The 17,736-nt window shown below is 62.1% G+C and overlaps 3 protein-coding genes across 10 annotated transcripts; all 3 read right to left on the bottom strand.

Annotated features, from left to right (window-relative positions):
- Nucleotides 1-4,603: 4,603 nt before the first annotated feature.
- LOC133231073 (cytochrome c oxidase subunit 6B2) lies at nucleotides 4,604-6,118 on the bottom strand. Its single transcript, XM_061389280.1, has 4 exons — nucleotides 5,996-6,118; nucleotides 5,777-5,902; nucleotides 4,905-5,005; nucleotides 4,604-4,810 (listed from the first exon to the last, which is right to left on the bottom strand). The coding sequence occupies exons 2-4, from the start codon at nucleotides 5,886-5,888 to the stop codon at nucleotides 4,757-4,759; spliced, it is 267 nt and encodes an 88-aa protein (XP_061245264.1). The 5' UTR covers nucleotides 5,889-5,902; nucleotides 5,996-6,118; the 3' UTR covers nucleotides 4,604-4,756.
- Nucleotides 6,078-13,532, bottom strand: GARIN5B (golgi associated RAB2 interactor family member 5B). Of its 8 annotated transcripts, XR_009731026.1 has the most exons (12): nucleotides 12,419-12,740; nucleotides 12,074-12,228; nucleotides 11,708-11,966; nucleotides 11,456-11,480; nucleotides 11,211-11,272; nucleotides 10,997-11,100; nucleotides 10,849-10,901; nucleotides 10,670-10,746; nucleotides 8,741-10,389; nucleotides 6,580-6,665; nucleotides 6,457-6,482; nucleotides 6,078-6,164 (listed from the first exon to the last, which is right to left on the bottom strand). XR_009731026.1 is itself a non-coding variant. In XM_061389259.1 (10 exons), the coding sequence occupies exons 1-10, from the start codon at nucleotides 12,784-12,786 to the stop codon at nucleotides 6,638-6,640; spliced, it is 2,538 nt and encodes an 845-aa protein (XP_061245243.1). In that variant the 5' UTR covers nucleotides 12,787-13,532; the 3' UTR covers nucleotides 6,386-6,637. The 8 variants fall into 8 exon arrangements, 3 of the variants coding, with proteins under 3 accessions (XP_061245243.1, XP_061245242.1, XP_061245241.1); XR_009731022.1 differs by having other exon boundaries at nucleotides 6,457-6,665; XR_009731025.1 differs by lacking the exon at nucleotides 6,457-6,482.
- A 466-nt stretch (nucleotides 13,533-13,998) lies between these two features.
- IL11 (interleukin 11) lies at nucleotides 13,999-17,708 on the bottom strand. Its single transcript, XM_061389275.1, has 5 exons — nucleotides 17,550-17,708; nucleotides 16,219-16,391; nucleotides 15,961-16,047; nucleotides 15,689-15,850; nucleotides 13,999-14,636 (listed from the first exon to the last, which is right to left on the bottom strand). Exons 1-5 carry the CDS (start codon nucleotides 17,554-17,556, stop codon nucleotides 14,466-14,468), a joined length of 600 nt encoding a protein of 199 aa, XP_061245259.1. The 5' UTR covers nucleotides 17,557-17,708; the 3' UTR covers nucleotides 13,999-14,465.
- Between the last annotated feature and the right edge of the window lie 28 nt (nucleotides 17,709-17,736).

Here is a 17,736-nt window from a genome sequence, read left to right as displayed (position 1 = left end):
CAGCAGCAGCAGCTCCATGAGGCCAGGACAATGAATTGTCTTGTTTCTTGAGATCCAGTTCTGTTCTCAGTTCCCCGACCAGGGATTGAACCTGGGGCCATGGCGGTGAAAGCCCAGAATCCTAACCCCTGGACCACCAAAGAACCTCTCCCACCGCCTCTTAATTCTCACCTCAACCCCCTTTTACAGAAATACTAACAGCTGACAATTAGTGCTTCCTAACACCCGGCACCCACCACCCCAACCCCCTGCAAAGTGTCTTGTGAACATTTTCCTTCTTGTTCATTGAGGCCTCATGACCATATCACAAGTGTTGGGGGTCAGGTGTGGGCTGCAGGCCCTGGTTTATCTCCTCCATGACAACCATGGAAAAGTTTACGCTGGAGGCTGACAAGGCCAGGCTGTGTTGGTGAGGAATGTGGAGGGCCTGAGGGGACTGTCGGAAGACCCGGGTGGGCCAACGGGGTGGCCAGTTCAAAGCAGGTGACTATTCTTTTTAACTTTAAAATTTGTTTCATATATATGAAATTTGAAGTGAAAGTTGCTCAGTTGTGTCTGACTCTTGGTGACCCCATGGGCTGTGGCCCATCAAGCTCCTCTGTCCCTGGAATTCTCCAGGCAAGAATATTGGAGTGGGCTGCCATTCCCTTCTCCAGGGGATCTTCCTGACCGAGGGATAGAATCCAGGTCTGCTGCCTTGTAGGCAGACTCTTTACCATCTGAGCCAGCAGGAAAGACCATTTATGTGTAGCCTGTTTGATTCCTTTTAGAACAAGAAGGTGTGTCTTTTTTTCCATGTGAGTCCTGCTGAACCCTGTTAGCTTTCTCCCTGAGGTTAAAAGTAAGGAGGGAGAGGGCCTCCCAGTCAGCAAGTGGCAGTGAGAAGGATGAAGAGAGACGGCTGACACAGTCACTAAGGAACCCGTCCCTCTAAACAAGCAGAAGTCCATGCTTTCTAGACAAATGTGACAACTGAGGAAGGAGTCAGCCTGGATGGACGCTGGAGGTTCTGAGGTCCTCCTGGAACCCCGTTTCCCATGTAGAGACTGCACATTCACATGCGTGTTCTGAGCCCAGAGGGCTGAGAGCCTTCGTCCAACCCACAAAAGCGTCTGGACCCGAAAACAAGAGAGATGAGAAAGCAGGGATCTGGGTCTCTCATCCTCAGCACTGCTGCCGCCTTAAGCTGCCAGTCCTGTGTCTCAGGACGAGGGCTGGCCTCTCCAGCCTCCACCCAGAGATGCCAGCAGCACCCCCTCCGTGGTGACAAAAAGATCTGTGGTCCTTGCCAAATGTACCCCTCGGGGCCAAAGCCAGCCCCCGGCAAGACCTGTGGGCTAGAGTGACAAGATGATAGGGAAGGAGGGAGGTAGGTAATACAACCGATGCCATCATGGCCCCAGGCACCCCGGCGTCTGCCTCCACAGCAGCGCTGCCAAGATGGCCCCGCACCTCTGCAGATGGTCCCGGAGGGCAGGCGCGTCCGCCTGAGGCCGCAGAGCTGGTACTGCGTCGAGCCCACCGTGAGCCGCCAGGCAGGCGGAGCCCCAGCCTCGACAGGGAGCTGAGAGGCGTCCTTGTGAGCCGGCAGGCCTTGGAATGTCCGGGTGGATCTGGGGCTGGGCAAGCCCCGGGGGAGGGCCGGAGGGTCAAGGCTCAGGCTGAGAACCCCATCATAGACCAGGGGGCCGGAGCAAGGAAACAGGGAGGCTGGCTGGAGGAGAAGGAGAGAGCTGAAATGGGAAGTAATTCCAGCCCAGAGTCTCAGGAAGTGCCGCACCCTGTCCGTGAGACAGCAGCGGAGCCAGGCAGGACACTCAAGCCTGGCTCCCATTTCTCCCCTTGAGGGCGCTCTCTGACCCTTTTACCCTCGGCCTCCAGGAGCTCCCAGGTGGCACTAGTGGTAAAGAGCCCACCCGCCTGCCAATGCAGGCGAAATGGCTTCAATCCCTGGCTGGGTTGGGAAGATCCCCCTGGAGAAGGGCATGGCAACCCATTCCAGTATTCTTAACTGGAGAATCCCATGGGCAGAGGAGCCTGGTGGGCCACAGTCCATGGGGTCGCAAAGAGTCGGACATGACTGAGGTGACTGAGCACACACCAGAAGCTCCAGGGCCCTGTTGATGGGTTTGGTCATCCTGGGCTTGCGGATCGGGAGGGCAACTGATAGTCAGTCACCCCACCACCCGGTGTGATATTGGGCACCAGAACTGGATCAACATGCTGCAGGTTGTCCAATAGACGGAGATATCACAACCCCTGAGAGCAGCTGGGCTGGACACTGTTCTGGCTCGTCACATGGCATCATCCTACCCACGGCCCTGCAAAGTGTAGGTGTTATCACTGTGATCCGGGTGAGAAGGCCCCAGCCCAGAGGCCTTAGGCCATGGGGCTGGCAGGCTTCAGGGCTGGGACTTGAACCCATGTTCAGAGCTCATCAGGCTCTGAGGTCTTTGGGAAAGAGGCAGGTACCAGAGGGGAAATCGGCTCTGTGCCCACAGGAGGCCCAGGGCTCGGTTCAGCAGTGGCTTCCATGGGATGGTGCAGTGGGTGGACAGAGCACAGCGCCCGGATGGCTCATGGAGCAAACGGTTTTGTGATTCTGTGATCCTGAACCTGTCAGGGGAGGCAGGAGCGCAGAGGGGACGGGAAGAGGGTGGTGTTGATGAGAGGAGGCTGGAAGAGGGTGAGGATGGAGAGGAGGGGAGCGGGGAGGGGAGCAGGGATGCAGGTGGGGGGAGGGGTGGGGGACGGGAGATGCCGGAGGCCTCCATTTCCTTTGTCCTAGGAGGCTGACCTGGGGGTTTCAGGATGCAGCCGGGCAAAGCTGGCCCGGGAGTGGTGGAGGAGGTGTTCACAGCCAGGGTTTGGGGCCTGAGAGCGTTGGTCTGCTGGCTGGAGGTGAGGTGGGTCTGTCCCTGCCCTGGGCTCAGGCATCCAGGGGACAGAGGTGGCCAGCAAGGAGGCTGGGCGAGTCAGAACGTCCCAGAGGTGGTGGAGGGATGGGGCCGGGATCCTGGCCCCAGAGGGGAAGAAGGGGCAACGGGAAGGGGCTGCGGCGGAACTGGCGCCTGGGGAGGTCAGGAGGCTGGCTGCGGCCGCGGCCACACAGGTGTCAGACCCTGTGCTTGGCACTACCTGGCTGACCTTAGCGAGTGTTCAGACGGCCTCCGGTCCGTGCTGTGACTCAGAGCTGCCTTGCCCGCGTGGCACCGCGGCTTGCTTTCTTCCCCGAGGCAGCGCCACCTCTGTTCAGGCCAGAGGTCTGCAGGTCAGCAGAGGTCGCGAGAACGCCTCACACCGCACCCCCTCCCCGGCCCCCCGCCATAGCTTCCAGCCTGTCTGTCTGTCTGAGTCCACACCCTGTGCCCTCATTTGCCCGGGTGCCTTGCAAGTTGTGGTCTGAGAGCGGGAGCCTGAGGCCAATCGTGGGAAATGGCACGTTGGAGTGTGCCCTGGGGAGGGGGGCGATGAGGGCAGTGTAGAGGGGTGGGGGGGAAGTGGAGGCAGCTGTTCTCCCCCCAGCTCACCCAGCCCCTCCCGTCGTCCCACCTCTCCTGATAATGGGGTTTGCACCATCTCTCTGCACAGCTGGAGAAACTGAGGTGATGCAGGTCAGGAGGCTTTTGGCGGGGAGGAGGGGGGCGCCAGGAAGTCATCACGTGATTAGTAATAGCTACCTCTGAACCCTGGGGTTGAATGGGGGCCCTGTGAGATCACTGCAGGCAGAGTCTGGGGGTCTGGGCTGCCCCAAGAGGCTGACAGCTTCAAGAGGAAACAGTCAAATCCACCCCACCCCCACGCCCATGTCCATCTAGGGCAGGACCCGGCTAGAAGCCCCAGGCTCCAGGTTCTGTCCAGGGTCACTCAGCCTGGCTCAGGGCAATGGTGGTGGCGGTGGAGGTGGCCGGAGAGGTGGCATTTTGAGAGGCATCTGGAATCAGGATGAACCTCACCATTGTGCCTGAGCTTGGCTGAGGGCAGGCTCAGAGACGGAGTGGGGTTGGGGCAAAGAATAATTCAGCCTGGAGCTCCGAGTGTCTTGGAGGAGCTCACAGGGAGGGGTTGGCAGGAGAAACTGAAGTGACATGTGTTTAAGCAGAGAAGGCTGCTCCTGGCCATGGACAGGTGCTGAAAAGACCGAGGGGACCAGGCGGCGTACCCTGTTGGGAGAAGCTCAAGTGATGGGTTCCAGGACGGGAGGGGAGGGGAGTCAAAGGGGATTGGGGGCAAGGGAAAGGTGGAGAGCCAGGAATGGTCTGGAGCAGGGAGGGAGAGACAGGGTCAGTGCTGGGTGGTATAAACATTGCTCTTCTGTACCTGAGATGGGATGGAGGGGTGGGACTGGTGGCCCAGGAAGGGAAGAGGACCCTGAGGGACTTGAGTAACAAGTGGGGGACTGAGAGGCAGGAGGACCCTGGAGTGCTGGGACTCAGAGAGCCAAGGCAGACCCTGCTGGAGCAGGGTTGGGGGGGTGGCGGGGGAGCTGGGAAGGGGACAGGAAGGGCTCCCTCACCCCTCCCACGACTGGAACCAGTAGTGTCAGCGGCAGGGTACAGGAAGGGCCTCCCGATGCTCCCCTGCCTTACCGACAAGACATTAATACCAACAGTAACACAACTTTATTTGAGGCTTAAAGACGGGACGGAGCGGGGTGAGATTTGGGGCGGTGGGGCCCATTTTCCGGGAGACGAGAGGATGGGGCGGGGAATGTCACTGGGGCTGATTCTTCGGAGGAGAAGCCACGTTCAGACCGTTAGATTTTCCCAGCGAAAGTCCCGTCCTTGATCTGCTCTTTCCAGCGCTGCACCTGGGGGTGGGGAAGAGGGGAGTGAGCGCCGTCCTAACTCAGCCGACCCATCCACCCTCGCCCAGCCCGTCCGTGCGGCCCTCTGTCCGCTCACCCAGCTGATGGGGCACAGCGAGTGGTACACGCGGAAGTAGTACTCGCAGGGCTGTGTGCTCTTTCCGCGGCGGTTCATGGTCTTGATGCAGCGATGGTAGTCTGCCGACGGGGGCGGGGCGGGGCGAGCAGGTGGGTAGTCCCGCCCCCACGGGAGGCCCCGCCCTCCCGCCAGGCCTGCACTCTCCCCGCCCCCCGTAGCCACGCCCTCCGAGAGGGCCAGCCCCGCCTCCTCCCCGCAAGACCCCGCCTATCCTCTCTTCCCTCCCTTCCAGGACCCTGTCTCACGCCTCCAGGATAGGCCCCGCCCCTTCTGAGATTCAATCCCAGCCCAACCTGGAGGGCCCCGCTCCACCCCCCAAGGCCCCGCCCACCTCCCATAATCCCGCCCCTTCCACGACTCGGACTTTCCTCTTCCAGGCAAGGCTCTGCTCCTCCCTCGATCCGCCCTTCCACGGGACGATCCCGCCCCCTTTAAATGAGGCCCCGCCCCTACCTGGTAGGCCCCGCCCCTTCCGATTCAGTCCCAGCCCAACCTGGAGGACCCGCTCCTCCCTCGCCCCGCCCCTCCACGGAACGAGCCGCCCCTTTAAAATAGGCCCCACCCATCACCGGTAGGCCCCCGCCCCTCCGGCCGTCGCCGGCTCCCCCTTCTACCCCAACCTGACCCGCTCCTCCCTCGCCCCGCCCCTCCACGGAACGACCCCGCCCCTTTTAAATAAGGCCACGCCTCTTCAAAGAGGCCCCGCCCCTCCGGCCGTCGCCGGCTTTCTCTCCACCTCAACGGTCTCCGCGTCCCAGTGCGGGGCGCGCCCCTCCCCGCCTCGCACCTTCTCTCACCCACCGCCCCTGACCTGGCCCACGAGGTCTTACCCAGGAAGTTCTGGTAGCAGTTGCGGGTCTGGTTCTGGTTGGGGAAGCGCGGGTCGAAAGGCGGCGTTGGCCATTTCCCCTTGCAGGGCTTTGGGCACTCAGCACCCAGCATCGGCGAAGGCGGCGCTGCGGGGAGGGGTGGGCTCCGTGGGGCCGACCCGCGACCCTCGCTTCCCCCGGCTCCTAACGTTCGCCCCGAAGCCCAGCCCCCGTCCCCACCTGTCCGGCGCTCAGCAGACCGTCGGCGGGTCGCTGGGTCAGCTGTGCCTGTGGCTCCGTCGGGGGTGGCCCTTGCTGTAGAGTCTGGAGGGTCCCAGCCCAGGAAGCACTACCCCTCGGGCCCGATTGGCTGGGCCCCCCGGAGCCCCAGCCAATGGGATCCGCTGCGCTGCAGGAAACGTTGCGGGACGCCAAGCTAGGGTTGGTGTGAACGACCCCCCCTCCGCCGCCCGCCGCCCCTTCTGGGGCCGACGCGCGCACACAGGCAGCAGTCGCGACTCACTCAGGCCGAGTCTCAGACTCCGGCTTTTAATCTCCGCGAAGCTGGGGCACCATGCGGGCTCTCCCGGGCCTCGGCTCCCGCCCCCCGCCCCGTCCCCTATATAAACGTATAGCTCTGGTCTCTACCCGACAAGAAGCACCCCGCCCCCGCCCGGCCTTTTTAGCAACCTGCTTCTTACAGTAGAGGTGCACAGCACCTGGGGGCCTGTGAGGAAGAGGAAAGAGCCAGGGTAAGGGCCGGGCTCTTGGACGCCAGGGCCAGGTGTCAGGCGTCAGGCGGACCTACAGGGCTCAGGGGCTACCTGGCCCCGCTAGGCTCCTCTGGACACTGGTGACTGAAGTCGAGTCCGTCGCATCCCACTATTGAGACTGCTGCGAGTGCGGCCTGCTGGAGAGAGAGAGAGAGAGAAAGCAAGCTAGAGAGAGCTTGGGGGACCCGCGGGGAGAGAGTAGTGAGTGTCGATGGGGGGCGTTCCTGCTCCAGGGCCCGGCAAGCCTGACCTGGAACCCATGTTTCCTCCAAGGTCTCTCCTAGATTTCCCTCCCTCCTGCCTCCTCTGTATCAAGCCTGACTCTGGGTCCTTCACCCCAGCATCCAAATGCACTAACATCTTTCTCTCAAGAAGTCCTCTCATGTCCCACATCCTAAACCAGCTTCCTCTTCAGGTTCCTCCTTCCCTTCCAGGGAATTCCTTGGAAAGAGCTGGTGAACGCCTCCTCTCCCATTCCCCTCTTTACGTGTGTGTGTGTGTGTGTGTGTGTAACGACTGGGGAAATACACACCCTGCAAAAATTACCACTGTAATGATTTGAAAGTGTGCAACTCAGTGGCATTAAATTGCACTCATAATGTTGTGCAACCACATAGTTCCCAGGACGTTTTCATCACCCCAGAAGGAAACCTCACATCCTTGAGGCAGTTGCTCCCCACCCTTTGCAGCTCCCGGCAGGCAGCCACCAATCTGTTTCCTGTCTCTTGGGATTTACCTCATCTGGACGTTTCGTGCAAACCACATCGTACACAACGTGGCCTTGTGTCTGGCTTCTTTCACTCAGCCACGTTTTCAAGAGTTGCAGCTCGGTGATCCTGCCCCGTGCTCGCCTGAGCCTACCCCATTCAAGTCCTCCCTCTTCCCCTCCTTGCTGTTAAATCCAGAGGTTCTGTCTCCTCCCATCTTCCTTCATCTGCTTGCAGCATTCGACACGGCTACTCCCATGATGTTCCTGGTCATTTTCTTCACTTGGTGGGTTCAGGAGGCTTTTCCGTGCTCACCCTCTCTGACCATGTTTCCCCTTTCCCTAAACACTGTGGACCCTGTCTCCGCCTGCCCTCGCTCGCTGGTGACCTTCCAGGCTCATAGCTTGCGGAAGCTGTCCACGTGCGGGTGAGTCCCCACATCATTCTAGACTTGTGTCCAGCAGCTTACCCCACGTCCTTACCTGACATCTCAGAGGCGAGATGTCCAGGACGGAATTCCCAGTCTTCTCCCTGACACCTGCTCCACCCACAGCCTCTGCTGCCGCACCTTCCTGGTGTCCCAGATCTCAAACCTCAAGGTCACCCTTGGTGCCGTAGCAAACACGCACAGCCCATGAGCTGGCCCGTGGGCTCAACCATCAGAGCATCTGCAGAGCCCCACTCCTCTGTACTCCCATCCCCACCCCTCTGGTCCAAGCCACCATCACCCTGTGCCTCAGTCACCATGGCAACGGCCTGTCCCACTCCTCTCCCAGCGTCCACCCGTCCCCCTCCACCCCTCCACCCTTCAGCCAGAGAGCGTCCTTTCTAATATACGTAAGTTCCAGCCGTCCTGCTCAAAACCCTCCAGGGCCACTCAGCAGCAAACCCACACCACTTCAGGTGGCCTGCAAGGCCCCACATGACCGTGATTCCCACAGCGGGACGTCCCAGAGCTCCGCGTCGGCACGGCACATCACATACTCTCCTGCCTCAGGGCTGTTCTTTCTGAAGGGAACGGATTTCCCCAGATGTCCGCACAGCTTCTTCACCTCCCTCCTTGAGATCTTCACACAGATGACACCAGCTCATTGAGGCCCTCCTGGACCAACTCAACCTGGTACCGGAACCTGCCTACCCCCACGCCTAACTCTCCCTACCCTGCGATGTGCCCAGAGTCCCTCCTGCCTTCTAACATATGATACAATTGATGTGGATTCTGTTGTCAGAGTTGCCAACCTCAGCACTACTGTGATTTTGTGGGGCACCATCCCTTACACTGTGGGATGTTGAGGGGTATCCCTGGGCTCCACCCCAAAGATTCCAGGAGCAACCCCCTTCCCGAATTGCTCAGTGCCATGTCCCTAGTGCATAGAATGATGCCTGGCACCTGGTCGATGCTCACTCTACGCTGAGAGCCCAGAGGGAAGTAAAGGAAAGAGGGAGTGAGCCCCCTGCCTCCTCGTGGACACCAGGTAGACAGGATCATGGCTACCGCCAAATACCTGGGTGAAGGAGCGAAGGCGCCCAGCTCCTTCTTTATCTTCTCCACCTTGGAGGCCTCATCCTTCATACTCTCAATTTCCAAAAGGGTGGGCAGGAGGATCTCCAGGTTTGACCCCACTGTGGCCACAGGGCCCTGGTCTGGTCCCCTCTCAGGCTCTTGAGACACTCTCCTGGGCTGCTGGGAGACCCTGGCCTCCATCTTTGAGATGGGGGTCAGTGAGGTGGGCGACTCGGGTATGTCCTCCCACCTCGTGGAGGGCAGAGGGATAGGAGTCTGAGAGGCAACATTCATCTTGGGGCTGCTGGCCGCACGCCTGGGGTGAGAGGACACGTTGGAAGGTCCCTTTGAGTCCTGGGGCATCTCCTCCACCCTCACCCCCAACTGCGGCTGCTCCCTGACCCCCACCAGCGTCTCCTCCAGCATGGACAAATGGGTGGGGCCGAGGGGTACTCTGCCCATCATGGACAAGTCACACCCCTGTGAAGTTGAGAGCCAGGATGGCAGGTTGACCAGAGCCGACCTCAAGGTGGGGTCCTTGGAGCCAGCGATAATCATCAGCTTGGCAAGGGTGAGCCCTTCCACGGAGAAGGGCCTGGTCTGCTCCTGAGGGGCTTGTTGGATGGCCAGTTTCTTGGTCTTGACCCACTTCTTCTGCTGCCCCACCTCCTTGGATTTGAAGCCTGGCATGTCCAGATCAATCTCCTCCTTCATCATGTGGACCCTGTCTTCTAGCTTTCCCTTGCCCTTCAAGCCGTCCACGGCGATCTCCTGGGCCCTGTGGATCAGGACTTCCTCTGACTTCTTCTCGGTGGTTGTGAAAGGCACCTCCACGGTTGTTTTCTGAGTTCTCGTCTCTACCACATTCTTCTCCTTGGTGCCCATCAACTTCACCGGCTCTGGCTTCTCTTCAGGCTTCCTCTTCTCAAGCACACCCCCTCTGTGGCTTCTGGAGGGCACCACGCTGACGCTGTCAGGGCCCAGTGTCATGCGGTGTTGGGTGGGTGAGGTCAGACCCTTCTGGGATGAGGCAGGTAGGAACACAGATTTCCTGTTGGGAGCAGGGTGGGAAACAGCCTTTGGGGAAACACCAAGTGTTCCTGGGGCCCTCTGAGATGGCACAGCCATGACTGGGGGCTTCTGGGGGATGGCTGGTGCATGACGGGGTTTCTGAGATGGGCCAGGCATGGCTGGGGCCTTTTGGGGAACGGTTGGTACATGAGGGGGCTTCTGAAATGGGGCCTTTTGGGGAACAGGAGGATAAGCTGTGGCTTTCTGGGAGGGGCCGGGTGCAGTGGACATCTGCAGTGCAGCAGGCATGGCTGAGACCCTCTTGGACTGGTCAAGGATGAATGGAGCCTTATGAGGGGCAGTGGGCACGGCTAGGGGCTTCCAGTTGGGTGGCAGAGGCCTGGCCTTCTTGTTGAAACTGGGGAAGTCGGGAGTGTAGGCAGCCGGGTGGATGGAGCAGCTGGACATGGTGCTGGTCTCAGGGTCCATCAGGTTGTCCACGTGCTGCTGCCATGCACACATATCCAGGCCGTCACAGGTGCCCAGCAGGGGCATTTCAGGGCTGTCCTCCGAGATACAGTGTAAAGGGGTCTCCAGTAAGCCTGCCAGGCATGCGCCACCCTCAGAGTCAGAGCAACCCTGTGGGTGGGGGACGCAAGTGGAGTGGTGGTCAGGCTGCTGGAGACGGTCAGGCCGCTGGAGACGCCCAGACTCCGGCTGCGGCCCCTCCGCCCTCAGACCCCGGGGTCCAGGTCCCTGGCCCCTCCCCCCTCAGACTCGGGGGTGCAGGCCCCCCGCCCTCCTCCTCAGACCTGGGGGTCCAGGCCCCCAGCCCCTCCTCCCTCAGACCCTGGGGTCCAGGCCCCCCGCCCCTCCTGCTCTGTCTCAAGCATTGCCCCAGCCCTGGGTATACAACTGCCTTGGGAGAAGACTCCGTGTGGTCCGGTGTGTTGGAAATGATGCTGAAGATGGTCCGAATGGTGATGCTGGGCTTCTCTGGGGGTTAGGGGGAGGGGATGCAGGGAGAGAACAGTCTGAGCCCTCCGCAGAAGGGTCAGAATTTTGGGGGTCCATTCATGGAGGGGGGTGTGTGCTCACCAGAAACTTGGATTTCAGTCTTCGGTCTGCCAGAGGGGAGGTCGGGTTGGGGCCTGCAGGGGAAATTTGGTGTGAGTCTGGCAGCTTCTGCACCGAGACCCACCCCCCGGCCCCCTTGCCCTGCTGGGCAACAAGGCCCTGAGCCTACTTCTTTTCTGTGGATTTCTTCCTGGCGTCCACGTGCTGCAGCTGGGACCACACGAGAGGCAGAGAGTCGCCCACGGCCTGAGACTTGAATTTGCGCTTGAGGGTCTGGCGGTGTGTGTGTGCAGGGGTGGTCAGCAGGTGCAGCCCCTCAACCCCTCACGCCCCACCCTGCTCTCCCCGATTCCCCGCCTCCCCAGGCCCAGCGGCCCACTCACCTTGGCCTTCTGTCTCTGAGCTGTCAGAATCTTGTAAGGAAAGGTGGGCTCGGCAGTTGTGACTGGAAAGAGACGGACCCGTCAGGTCAATGACCCAGGGATGATGGGCGGAGGCCCCGAGGAGACTCTTGGGGGCACTCAGCCAGGGGACAGAGGGGAAGAGAGGGACTGCTGGGGCTCCATCCACGCCTAACGGAGGAGCTGAGACTGGGGGGTGGGCCCAGTGGATGCTCCAGCCAGCTCACCTGAATGTCTGTGGTGGGACGGGACCTGTGGAAGGGGAGGGGAGGCAGTCAGGAAGGGGTCTCCTCCTGGTGTCCACATCTCCACCACCTCCCCAGTCCAGACCCCCCAGCTCCTCCCCCCTCAGACCCGGGGGGTCCAGACTCCCAGCCCCCTTCCCAGGGCTCCTATACTTTCATGGCTTTTGCTCCTGACTCGCTCTGGAATCTAGAACCATGGCTGCCCCCAGGGGTCCGTGGGGGTCAGGGCCGCACCTGGAGGCGCCAGGTGGAGGCAGGAGGCCCTAGGTGGGAGAGGCCCGTGGGGGGCGTGTGCAGGGTCCTGGGGGCCCAGGAAGTGGCGGGCTGCTGGAGCTGGCTGATCAGGCGCATCCAGCGGTCGAACAGGAAGCCGACCTCGCTGTCGGGGGCGTCCAGCTCTAGGTAGTAGTAGCGGCCTGTGACCAGGCGCAGCTTCAGGCGCCAGGCGGACAGGTCGTGGACGTAGAGGTGGGCCAGGTCCAGCGGGATCATCCTGGGAGGGGGAGACGGCGGCGGTGGAGCACGCGCCGGGGGGCGCCGGGGGCCGGCGGAGATAGAGCGCGCCCCCGGGGGGGGGCACGCGGGCACGGATGGAGGCACCTGGTGAGGATGAGGTTGGAGCACTCCCTGTCCTCGGGGGGCTGCGCCATCAGCAGCATGTCCGGCAGTACCAAGCCTGGCAGGGAGGCGGCCACGCCCATGGTCACTCGGTTGGTCCTGTGGTGCACGTACACCGGGGCCCCTCGATTGGTTACCTGGGGGGTCCAGGGAGAGAGGCTGGGACCACTCGGGTCTCTTACGCTCCTCTGGCTCCCCCACAGCGAGCCTCCCACCCCCGTCAAGCCTCCCAGCTGCCTCTTGCCCGCCGAATCCCCCAGCCCGGGTCGGGGGGTCTCCCGCCCCTCCTGTCCCTCTTCCGCCCGCGGGGCGCAGAGAGCCGGGGACCTGGACGAAGTTACTCTCGAACATGGGCAGCGGGCGGAGGGGCAAATGCTCCCCCTGCTGGAGGGTCTTCTGCAGCTCGCCCAGAGTGGGGACCCACTGCGGGGGGCCCCGGAGCGGCTCCGGACGCCTCATGTTCCGGAGCCGGTTCATGGCCGCTGCAGAAAGGACGGGTCACCCGGGGGCGCGGAGGCAGGGACCCGGCACCCCGACGCCTGGCTGCCCCGGCCCCCGTCCCAGCCCACCGGGCCCAGCCCCTCGGACTTCAGCTGCTCCAGCGGGTGGAGCTTCCCCAGGGCTCGGGCATGGCCCTCCAGGGGTGGTCCGCGCCGGCGTGGGGAGGAGCCTTCCTCGGGGCTTTGTGACCTCATGGACCACAGGTGCGGCGCTCCCTGGGAACTCCCCAGGGACAGTGGGCTCCCTTCTCCTCCTGGGACCCTGCCCCGGAGTCGCAAGGGCTGGGGTGGGTGAATCAGAATACCCCCTGCAGACCTAAACTAGACAACCCAGGGCCCTGGGAGGGTCCCTCTGGGAGGCTGTAAACGGATAATTAAATCCAAGGGTTTCTGACTCTTAAAGAGGGGGAGGCTTCAGTTACAGTCCCCACTTGCCAATGACCCTTTGCCAGACCCGGGGGAGGGTCCATGCTGCCAGGGGCCTCAGTTTCCCTGTATCTAACTTGTGTCTGTGGTAGTGGTTGCCGTACATTGTTACAACGAACTTGTAACGGCCCAGTGCTGTATGTTCCGACATCAGGTTTGGAATGAGCCAGACTGGGCAGAGTCAAACTGACTCTCCCTAGCTGTGTGGCCTGTTCCCTCCTCTGTAAAATGAGGGGGGTGGGTACTGGGGAGTGCAGGGAATCTTGTAAATAAAACCCCACACTTAGGGCCTGGCCCAGAGAAGGCCTGCAGTGAATAGTCATTCTTGTCCCTTTCTGAGGTCTTTTGGGGAGGGTGGGTGCTGCTACTCTGTCATTCTAAATATAGTGTTTTGCAAAATACGTGGTCATTGTAATAAAAATTCTGGAAAATACAGAGAAGCACAAATAATAAAAGTCACCAGCAACCCCACCCCCACCTTCTACCTGAGCTGGCCATTGCCAACATTTTGGTGTATTTCCTTCTAGGGTTTTAAAATAATCCATATATCTATCCCTATCTACATACCTACATGTGTAAACACACACAATGGGGATCACAGTGGTTTGTAGCCTGCTCCTCCTATGCCAAAGGCAGGCTCTGTTAACATCTCTCTTCATGGCTGCCATGTTCTGTCACATAGATAGGCACTATAATTTATATAACCATCCCCTACTGTTGGGCACCTAGTCTGTTTTCAATTTGCTGTTGTAAACACTGCCATAAAGGACAGCCTTGAACTTGCAACTTTGCCCTGTACTAGTAAACTTCTAGAATCTTTCATTAAGTATTTATTGAGTGCCTATGAAGTGCTGGCCACCAGGTAAGGCTCAGAAGCAGCACCAAGAACTCATGGTCTCTGGGGGTGACCCAGAGAGTAGATGGTCCCCCCCCAGGTATCCCAGCATCGAGCCCCCAGCCCCCAGAGAAATCATCTCTAAGTGGATGTGTATGACGAATTTAATTCCCCCTTCTCCATCTCACAAAGGTTTCTCACATTTTTGTACAAAAACCCAGACCTCCTTTCCCCCTCCCTGCCCACCCCAACACAAAAAGTTAATAGTTTAATAAATAATAATATGCTCCTGCCCAGGCCCAGAGGGGTGGGGGTCAGGGAGACCCTGTGGCCAGACTTATTAGAGACCCACGAATCTGGGGGCCAAGTTCCCTCCTCCTCATGGACCCTGGAGTCCACTTGCCTCCCACCACCCCTGTTAAATAAATAAGTATAAATAAGGCACAGATGCCCCTCTGCCCAGGTCTCCGGGACGGATCCTGGAGGGATCGTCTCTAACTAGGAGAGAATGGAGTGGGGGGATGGAAATCCTCTGACCGCCGCAACTCCATCCCAAAATAAATAAATAAATAAGATCTGGCTTTGAATGGCGCTGGTGGCTCTGGGCGGAGGGTCACAGCCGAGTCTTCAGCAGCAGCAGGCCCCGCACGGCCCAGTCGAGCGTCAGCTGCAGCCCCCCCAGGATGGCATGGGCCGCCCGGATGCCCCCCCAGGCTGAGGCCGGGGGTGCCAGGGGGGGTGCCGGAGGGTCTGGGGGTACCTGGGGCAGGGCCAGGCGGGACATCTGCCAGGAGAGAACAGAGGGCTAGCGTCAGGCCAGGGGTGCAGCAGGGTGTCCAAGTAGGGGGAGGCGTTTGAGGCCTGTGCTGAACCAGGGTTGGAGAAGGGCCAGGGGGCCTCTTTCTACAGCGTCTCGGGGCTGGAAGCTGGGGTGTCAAGGGAGAGAGTCCTGCAGGATGCTGAGTTCAGAAGTTTGAGGATGGGGTTCCAGAGTCAAGTTCAGGGGGCTGGGGTGGGTCTGTAAGGTCAGGGCTGGGATCCTGGGGCTGAGGTCTTAGATGTGAGGTCTCTGGGATCAAGCTCAGACACTCATGGATGAGGGCTGGGGCCTCCAGTCTGGGGTCTCAGAGCTGAGAATCGGAGTCTGAGTTCCAGGGCCTTTGGGCTTATGTCCAGGAACTGAGGACTGAAGTCTTACCACCTCAGGGTCTTGGGTCTGGGGTTTAGAAAGGCAGGGTCTTGGGGTCTTAAGGGGTCACAACCTAGGTCTGAGCTCTTGGGGACTCAGGGCTCAAGGTCTGCGGTCTTCTTGTTGGAGACCTCAGGATCTAGGTCCTTGGGGTCTGGGGCTTGCAGAGGAGGGTCTCCAGGCTGGTTTTGAGTCAGAGATCATCCTTATAGGATCTAGGGTCTTAAGGTGTCAGGATCTCAGGGGCAGGGTGTGTGTGTGTGTGGGTGGGGGGGCGGGTCTCAGGGTCTGGAGGTTCAGAATTCCCTGGGCTTGGGGTCTGGAATCTTCCTGTCTTGGGGCCAAGGTCTCCAGGTCTTGGGATGAGGGTTTGGACTCTCAAATCTTACGACTTCAGAGTGGGAGACTCGGAGTCACAAGATCATGGGGTCTGAGTCTCCAGGTGAGAGTTTAGAGTTTCCAGGCAGGACTTCGGAGTCCAGGGGCTCAGGGACACAGAGGGAGGGTCTCAGAGTGGGCCTGGAGTCTGGGGCCTCGGGGACAGAGAGAGGGTCTCAGAGTGCCCTGGAGTCCAGGGCCTCAGGGACACAGAGAGAGGGTCTCAGAGTGGGCCTAGAGTCCGGGGGCTCAGGGCCAGGTCATCGTACCAGGAGCTGCAGCCGGCGCAGCAGCCGGTCCAGCCGGGCCTGCAGGGTGCCCAGCTCGGGCTCCAGGGTCCGCAGGGAAGGGCCTCCTGAACGTCGCAGCCACTGCACATGCCTCAGGTAGGAGAACAGGTCTGCCCGCAGCCGTGTCAACACTCCCGGGAGCTGGGGGCCCGGCGGGGGGCGGGGGGGGGGGCGTCAAGGAGCGCCTGGCAAGCGCCCACACCAGCCCCCAACCCCCTGCACCCGCTTCACTGGCCCACTCCCGCCCTTACCTGCAGCGCTCCCAGCGCCCCCGCACTCATGGCCAAGGTGGGGAGCGAATCCAGGCTGTGGTCTCCGTCAGCTGGGAATTTGTCTCTCTTGGGGGGAAAAGAGGCCGTGAGAGGGACCCAGACCAGCTGCAGGGGGTCCTTCCTCCCCCACCACACGCCCCTGACCCCCTTTCCCCCCCTGTCTCGGCCACCCTGGTAGCCCAGAAGCCCTCCGGGTCTCGGTCCTGGCCCCTGCCCGTCCCCTGCAGGCTGTCCTACCAGCTGTGCGGCCAGCTGCCGAGTGTCCGCCAGGAGGGAGCGGGTCAGGAGGACGGCGCTGTCCAGCTCAGCGCGAGGGTCCGGGGAGGCCCGCGGCGGGGCGGGCGGCGGCCCCGGGGCAGCAGCTCTATCGGGCCACAGGCTCAGGGCGGCCAGGACCAGGCAGCAAACACCTGGGGAGGTGGAGAGGTCCGGGGAGAGGGCAGCGGCTCAGCCCCGACCGGGGGTCTGAGGGAGGAGGGGCTGGAGTGCGGGTCCTGGGTCCCCGGGCGGAGCACCCAGGGCTCGGCGCAGGGCCTGGGCGGGTTTCCCTCTCCCTCCCCGGCTCGGGCTGCCCCGCCCGTCGGAGCAGACGCGGCCCCGGGGCGGGTAGACGGGCCGGGCGTCTCCCGTCCGCCCCCGGACGCCGGAATCCGGGCCCCGGGGCGGGGCACGGTCGGGGGAGACGCACAGGCCAGGACCTGCCCCCCTCACGGGGCTCGGGAGCCCGAGCCGGACCGAGAGCAGGGGAAAGAGACCCGGGGGAGATAGAGACGCCGGAGGAGCCCCCGCGGGGGCCGACCTGAGCGGGCCGCAGAGTCGGGGATGCCCCGCGGCGCACCTGGGCGGCGGGCGGCGGGGAGGCGGGCGCGCGGAGCGCGCACGCGGCGGGCGGAGAGGGCGCCGGGACTAGGTGCGCGGGGGCCCCGGGCCGCCGCCTCCCATCCCCCCCACCCCGCCCACCCCGCCTGCCGGCCAATCAGCGCCCCTCGGGCCGCTCCGCTCCAGCGGCACGCCCCCGGTCCGCCCCCCGGGCCCTCCCTGCCCGCGGTCCGTCGGTCTGTCCGCGTTCGTCTGGCTCTCCTGTTTCTGTCTGCGCCCCTGCGTCTCCCTCTCTCCTCCCCTTGGCTGGGTGCGGTGGGGGGTGGGGGGTCCGCTCTGACCTCCTGGGGCCCTCTGCCTCAGTTTCTCTCCTGGAGCCTGACGGTTGGGGTCCCCGGGTGTCCGGGGCCCTCTGACGCCCCGGGGGTCCCGGGCCCTTCGGGCTCAGCCCCTGGCGTTTGTCTGTCTGTCCGTGGGCCTCGCATCTCTGTCTCTTCGCCTGGCGCTGTCCCGTCGGGGGTCTTCGCGTCCCTGACCCGGCCTCGCACCCCTCCCGCTGCCCGTCCCTTGCCCAGGCCCCCTGCGCGCCCCGAAGGCCCTGCTCGCTGCGTCCCCGCCTCCCCATCGCTGCCTCGCGCTCCTCCGGCGCTCTGTCTGCTCCCCACCCTTCCAGCGACGGTCCCTCCCTCCGCTGTCCCTCCCCGTCCACCCCCCCCAACTCCCCGCTCCAGGAACTTGAACCAACTTACTGTTCATGTCCCCACAGGGCAGGGATTCCCCAGGGCAGGGGGCAGGGGGCTGGGGGCCTTTAACCCTTCCCTGTCCGCTGCCGTGGGAGCCCTGGGGGTCAGCTGGGCCTCGGCCTGGGGAGGGGAGGCATGTGCGTGTGAGCAGAGAGGGCCGCGGCAGTGAGGGAGTGTGCACGCCTGGGGGGTT

This window comes from Bos javanicus, chromosome 18 (assembly GCF_032452875.1).
Source record: "Bos javanicus breed banteng chromosome 18, ARS-OSU_banteng_1.0, whole genome shotgun sequence".
NCBI lineage: Eukaryota > Metazoa > Chordata > Mammalia > Artiodactyla > Bovidae > Bos > Bos javanicus.
Note: the sequence above shows the minus strand (reverse complement) of the source record. Positions and strands in the feature narration are given on the sequence as shown.